This window comes from Acyrthosiphon pisum, chromosome A3 (genome assembly GCF_005508785.2).
Source record: "Acyrthosiphon pisum isolate AL4f chromosome A3, pea_aphid_22Mar2018_4r6ur, whole genome shotgun sequence".
Taxonomy (NCBI): Eukaryota; Metazoa; Arthropoda; class Insecta; order Hemiptera; family Aphididae; genus Acyrthosiphon; species Acyrthosiphon pisum.
The window spans coordinates 18,718,963-18,725,833 of record NC_042496.1 but is presented as its reverse complement, the minus strand read 5'-3'; the positions used below and the strand labels follow the sequence as shown (position 1 = coordinate 18,725,833).

Genomic DNA, 6,871 nt, shown 5'->3' with positions numbered 1-6,871 from the left:
TACCATCCATTATACAGTGATCTACTTGTAACCTACTGTAGAGCAGAGTGACATCCACTTGCCCACATTTTTTTTATCCTGGATACAAATTATCATATATCATTGAATTCGAGTTTAATACAATCCATTATACATTGACCCACTTGTAACCTCCTATACAGCAGATTGATATCTACTTACCCGCATTTTAAATTTTAAGTTTGATAAATTTTGTCGAAATTAAAACTTTAAATATTTATAAAAAAAAATTGTGCATATTATGTATTTTTAATATTTTTCAACTGCTATTGTAAAAATATACTAGGGGCCGTGTATTATATTTTCATGCTTTTTGACCAAAAAAATAAAAATGTTAAAATCTTATAATATATTGTTATATATTATATATAAAAAAAATACAATATAAGAAAATTGCTGCATGAAAAATCGAGTGAATATCCAATGATGTTAAAATTTGAACGCTCATAAAAATTTAATTTGACTTTCCGGTAAACATTTTTTTTTTTGAGAAAGGTAGACAAACTTATGAGGAATCTTGTATTAAATTATCAAATCTTAGATAGTTAGATTTAAAAATAAAATTTTTTATGAATTTCTAACTCAAAATAATTTGCACATTTTCGTGATTTTTTTGTCATTGGTCAAAATTTGAACTAAATGCTTATAAAAAAAAATTGTGGCTGTATTTATATATTTTTCAACTGCTATTGTAAGAATATATTAAGAGCCTCGTAATAAATTTCAAGCTTGTTGACTCAACGAATAAAATTAATAATTAATAAAAAATTAATGACTCTAAACTGCTGTAATAACTAATAAGTGGTTTTCTGTTGATCGGCAAAGTTATTAGTTATTAATTAATATATTAATTTTAAATAGAATTCATAATACTAGTATTATACTAGTATTCATATTACCTATGTGTTACCAAAATGCATATATTTTGAATATCTTTTTATAAGCATTTATTACTCAGTTGTACCTATCACCATTGATTTTATAATATATTCATAGTATTTATAGTATATTATAAAATAAATGCTATTACCTATATATTATTATATATTAACTGAGATCCTGGGGATAGAAACATATCTATATACTAAATGGTTGATAGACTTATATGGTCATCCTAGATCAATGCTTATTTTCTTTAGACTTTAAGTGTTTATGGAAAAAGTTTAAATACTTAATTTTTGATACTATTATTATTTATTAATATTTCTCAAAGGTATATTAAAACATTAATTTACTATGCATTTTAATAATTTATCTGTTTGAAATAGTAGGTACATGTAATTTTAGTATATACCTAATTTAGAAAAAACGATTAATAATTTTGATTAAGGGACCTTGAAAGTTTTACATTAAATTTAAAGAGCCTCATGTCAAAAAAATTTGAGAAGCACTGTACTAGATTATACTGTAAAATATCTAAATATATATAACTATCTGTTCCGGTAAAAGATCATGTTTGCAATGTTGCATTTCAATTTAAAAACTTCATATACATTTTTCTAACATAATTTGTAGTTATTGAAGAAATATATAAATAACATTTTTGACAAAGGTTGGTTGCTCAATACACAGTCAAATATTAACCAAATGTATCATAACGCATTATGTCAAAACAAGAATGATATTCACTTGCAAAAGAAAAAAATTAGCAAGTTGCTAAAAACAAGAAAACACCAAAAAAACTAAGTATTTTTTCAAAATTAGTTTGAAGCTTATAAGATAACTATTATTGAATAATTATATTATAATATAAATAATATACCTTATCATATAATAAAATATGCAAAATATGTATTTAGAGTTTTGATGAACACTAGAGAATATTACTCCACTCTACTAGACTACTGTTAAAATTAGGAGCAGAACCATAATAGTTTGAATTTAATTTAAAGATTTTAAGAAGGATGAAAATATCCAAAGAAGTGACATACATGATATTTTATAATTGATATCTACTCAATATAAAATATTGCAAATTATTAAAATACAAATGTAATGTATAATTACAGGCTCCGATTTATTATGCTAACTTGATTAAAAAAAAACTTTTTATTATTTCAATGTTTTTGTAAATACTAATTTCAATTTAAAAAAAAAATAGCATTTTAATTCTTAATTTTTAAGACATTTTGCATTTAACAGTATGAAAAAACTGGCCTTCATAGGACAGGAAGCGCGCTCTGGTGATTCAAGAGTGTATACGGTCCAGTGTGACGACACCTTATCAATACACCTTGACAGCAGCTGCAGCGCCAGCTGTACTCACATGATTGAAATATTTTGATTTGAGTACTTCAGTGATTACACTTGTACCACTTCATACCACGGTTGTATGTATACGACCGTGTTTCATACTCAAACTGATCGTCAAGGTAAATTTTAAATCTTTTATTTTCTCCTTCCGGGTTCATTTCTATTTTACAATTTTACATCTCAAATCTATAACATTTTCTCAAAGAGCCTAATACGAAGTTTTAAAAATGTCGTGTTTAAATATAATTTCTCGTAATTTCTCAATTTCTACTTTAACCCGTGCAGCGATTAAAAATGTCACCGTTGTCGGCGGTGGTTTAATGGGCTCGGGTATCGCTCAAATATCTGCTCAAAGTGGTCACAATGTGACAATTGTAGAACTCAACCAGGAAGTTTTAGACAAAACTCATAAGAACATTCAACAGAGTTTACAAAGAGTCGCTAAAAAGGTTTATAAGGAAAAACCTCAAGAAGGTGAGAATTTTGTTTCAGAATCTTTATCAAGAATTAGTACTTCCACAAACTTAGCCGATGTAGTACAAAATTCAGATTTGGTGTTGGAAGCCATCGTTGAAAATTTGTCCATCAAGCACAAACTTTTTAAGTCCATAGATGACATAGCACCAGAAAAAACTATATTTGCTTCCAATACATCATCATTGTCTATCGGCGAGATTGCAGCTGTCTGTAAGAGGAAGGACAAATTTGCTGGGTTACATTTTTTCAACCCTGTACCGGTGATGAAATTATTAGAAGTTGTCAGAACTCCGGAAACATCTGATGAAACTTATGAAAAATTAATGGCTTGGGCAAAAGCTATTGGTAAAACAGCCATTACTTGTAAGGACACTCCTGGATTTGTAGTCAACAGACTTCTTGTTCCATTGATGGCTGAAGCAATTAGAATGTTGGAGAGAGGTGATGCTTCTCCTAGGGATATTGACATAGCTATGAAGTTAGGCGCAGGACACCCAATGGGACCTATTGAATTGGCCGATTATGTTGGACACGATACTACTAATTCAATTATAAACGGATGGCATGAAAAATTCCCAGAGAATCCATTGTTCAACCCATTACCATCTTTACAGAAATTGGTTGATGAAAAAAAATTGGGTATCAAGACTGGTGAAGGATATTATTGTTACAAGAAATAATCTTCTTTATAATTATTGTTTTGGGGCAGAATATTATATTATTTTTATTTTATTCATATACATATTTGTTAAAATTATAGTAATTATTGAAAAATCAAATTATTTTTATATACCTATTGTTTTAATCGAATAAATGAAACACAAAAAAAATGAACTCAGGAAATTTTTATCAATATTATGTAATGCATATTAATTTAAACAATTTTCTGACAAAACTACATTTTTTTTAGAGGAAGGGGAGGTTCAGCCACAGAATAATATATATTATTCTATGGCTCAGCTATGATATGCGTAGTTCCACATTTATTTTGGAAGAATTTTGAAAGGTCACCACTTGATATAATTTTTATATTTATTTAAGTTGTTAAAAATTGCCCTTTGCCAAGAATCAACTGACATAAGATTAGAACTTTTATCATCTATTAATTAATGTTAATAAATGTTCAGTTTCTTCAATTAGGAGTATGGTAAAATAATTATTTTCAACACTTATTATGAACAAGGATGTCGTCTATAAACTTTTATTAAACCCTCAGTATAAAAAAAATATATAGTATTTGCAAATCAATTATAGCTTTCTTATTTGACATGTGTCTTGAATATGAACACAACAATATGTAAATCTTAATTATCGGTTTATGCCCTATCATATTTTTTTTTAAAAACAATTTGTGTTAAAAAAATTTAAATCGACAGGTATTTTTTTTTTTAATGCTGTAAAACAAGCATTTAGATATATAATATTTATACTTTACAATTTTGAAGCGACGTTAAACAGAAATAACATAAATAAGAAGATTAACAATGATATATAATAAACATTGTTTTGTAAACGTAATTTAAATATTAATTTGAATAATAATATACTTAACACATGCACAACTGAAGACTGCAATTGAATGCATTAAAAAATAGTTTTATAAATATATATATACATACATACATACATACATACATATATATATATATATATATATATTAATCTAATATAAACAGTTTATTTTATTTTATTTCTATCAAAATAAATTAAACTAAAACCTTTATAACAACAATAACAAAATGGTTTGCCATAATATAAAGTAGTTAGTGGTAAATTAAAACGGTTAAAAATAAAATATAATAATATGATGTGCTGTTAAGGCTTATGAGTATATGACACATTGATTTTCTTATGACTTGAATTCTGTAATAGTGTTTATAATTTATATACAGTCAAATCAAACAAAATAAACATATTACTAGATTAACGATTATCTTGACAATTATTTTCTATGCAATACCAGTGTTTCCCAACCTTTTTGATATGGAAACCCACTATATTAGAATGTTCTGCCAGAATATCCATAAAAAAAATGTATAGTTGTATTGTTATACTGCAATAGGTTCTAGTATAATTATATAGTTTTGTGTTTGATATGATTGTGGTCGCTCAAAAAAAAATGTTTCTATCCAAATTTAGTTGGAAAACACTGCCTCACCACACATAATATAATATGCAAAAAGTATTTTATTATTATACAAACTATCGTTCATTAATTAATTAAATTGAATTTCTTTTGTTGGAAAACAGCATAAAAAAGCAAGTTACTTTTGTGACAGTAAATAGTAAATATTATACACATACATTATAATAATTAATAGTATCAACATTATTACAATATCCAAATCATTAAGTAACATTTTGCGCCATGTTTTTATTTTAGATATTTTAAGAAAGTGTAATTAATTATACCAATTCACAACTTGTGATGAACATGTTATAATTGGTCCTTTGTTAATATGTTGATGTAGAGTTAACAATAGGTGAAATCACTAAAATATAACTGTATCATTGAGCCTTTTATAAAAAAAAACATATTTATTATGTTCTTTAAATGTTAGAATTTTTGATAAGTTCATAAATAATATTTCATCTAATATATATTATAAAAATATTTATTTACACTCGAGGACATTCAAAAGATTTACTTCTTCCTTTAATATTATAATTTCTTTGATTTTAAATTGTAATACACAATAATATGTAAATAATTCATACATAGGGTGTAAGAAAAATAGAGCATAAAAAAACAATAAATAGTATAAACTGGGGTGGTGGAATACTATGCACTTTTTAAATAGTGTTTTAAAATTATTATTTGTTTATAACATAGTTAAAAATGTATATGGTACTACTAACTAATGCAAAGAAGCCAAGTTAATGGAATGCAAAAATTGAGGTATAAACATCAGTAACAATAAATAAAATAAACAATTATTATTAACAATTATTTAGGATGCAACAGTCTTACAATTAAAATACACTATTCAGGAATATATGAAAAATGAAAAACAAAAATATGACACATATTACAACTATAAATTACTGAGTAATGTATTATAATTTTGAATATTCCAAACATTTTGAACAAAAACAATTGTTATAGATATATATTATTAATTAAAACAGTTATAAAAAAATCTATAACATACATTTTAAATTAAACTATATATGTTTACCATCCATTCTTAAATACCATTTGCAATAAAAATTATTATTCACATGAATGTGATAATAATAGTGACATAAAAGTGATAGTTTTCAATAAAATAAAAAAGAAAGGGTATAAATAGTTATCAACAGTTGAAATATTTAATCAATGTATTATATAATTATTCCACCAACCAGAAACTATTAACTTTTAAATACTCAATAATTCTTATACCCTGTACAACACTACCTATAATGTTTTATTACTTTGAGAATATTCAATTTGAATTTTTTAATTCATACTGACAACAAAAATAATCAGTCACATGTTTAAAAAAAAAAAAAATTATAATAATAATAATAATAATAATAATAGTTAATAACTTAATTGTGACAAATAAAAATATATATAAATATATTATTATAAACACACAAATAACTTATTATTTGGTCTTCAAATACATTTTAAATTACAACCGGATCATCAAGTTGTATAAACATATTCCATAGATGTTCAAAAATAGACTTAAAAAAATATGTCTTTAAAACAATTTTGAAGTAAAAAAAAGCCAACACAAGTAAATAAAAAAAATTTCACTTGGCAATTCCAAAGTCATAGCAGTGTTGAGAAAAAAATAGAAAGGTATAATAACATTAAATTCAAAAAATGTTAAATGTTTTGCGTGGTAGAACATGAAAATATGTCTATTAAAACAATCAACTTACAAATAAAATAATAAAAAGGTTTTAAGTTGATACTTAAAATAAGTGTTGGGACATATACATACAATTTGTTCCACTTCACGTAACAGTAATTAAAAACTTTCAATAGGTTATTCATCAAGTTTTCTTTTTTTCCCTCTAGTATTTTCTGAATCTGTAAATATTAATTTTTATTATGACTGTTGAATGTTTACAATTTTTAAATAATGAGTTGATATATAAAACATAACACAATGATACATTGAACATG

General features: G+C 24.9%; 2 protein-coding genes across 2 annotated transcripts in view; one reads left to right on the top strand and one right to left on the bottom strand.

Annotated features, from left to right (window-relative positions):
- Positions 1-2,337: 2,337 nt before the first annotated feature.
- Positions 2,338-3,582, top strand: Hadh (L-3-hydroxyacyl-Coenzyme A dehydrogenase). Its single transcript, NM_001162444.1, is given in 1 exon segment — positions 2,338-3,582. A coding segment is annotated over 1 exon segment (930 nt). The 5' UTR covers positions 2,338-2,498; the 3' UTR covers positions 3,429-3,582.
- A 1,765-nt stretch (positions 3,583-5,347) lies between these two features.
- Positions 5,348-6,871, bottom strand: part of LOC100161415 (acidic leucine-rich nuclear phosphoprotein 32 family member A) — a 5,931-nt gene continuing 4,407 nt past the window's right edge. Inside the window, exon 7 of the mRNA XM_008189094.2 lies at positions 5,348-6,775. Within this exon, the coding sequence (XP_008187316.1) occupies positions 6,732-6,775 (44 nt within the window). The 3' untranslated portion in view covers positions 5,348-6,731. The remainder of the gene's footprint in view (positions 6,776-6,871) is intronic.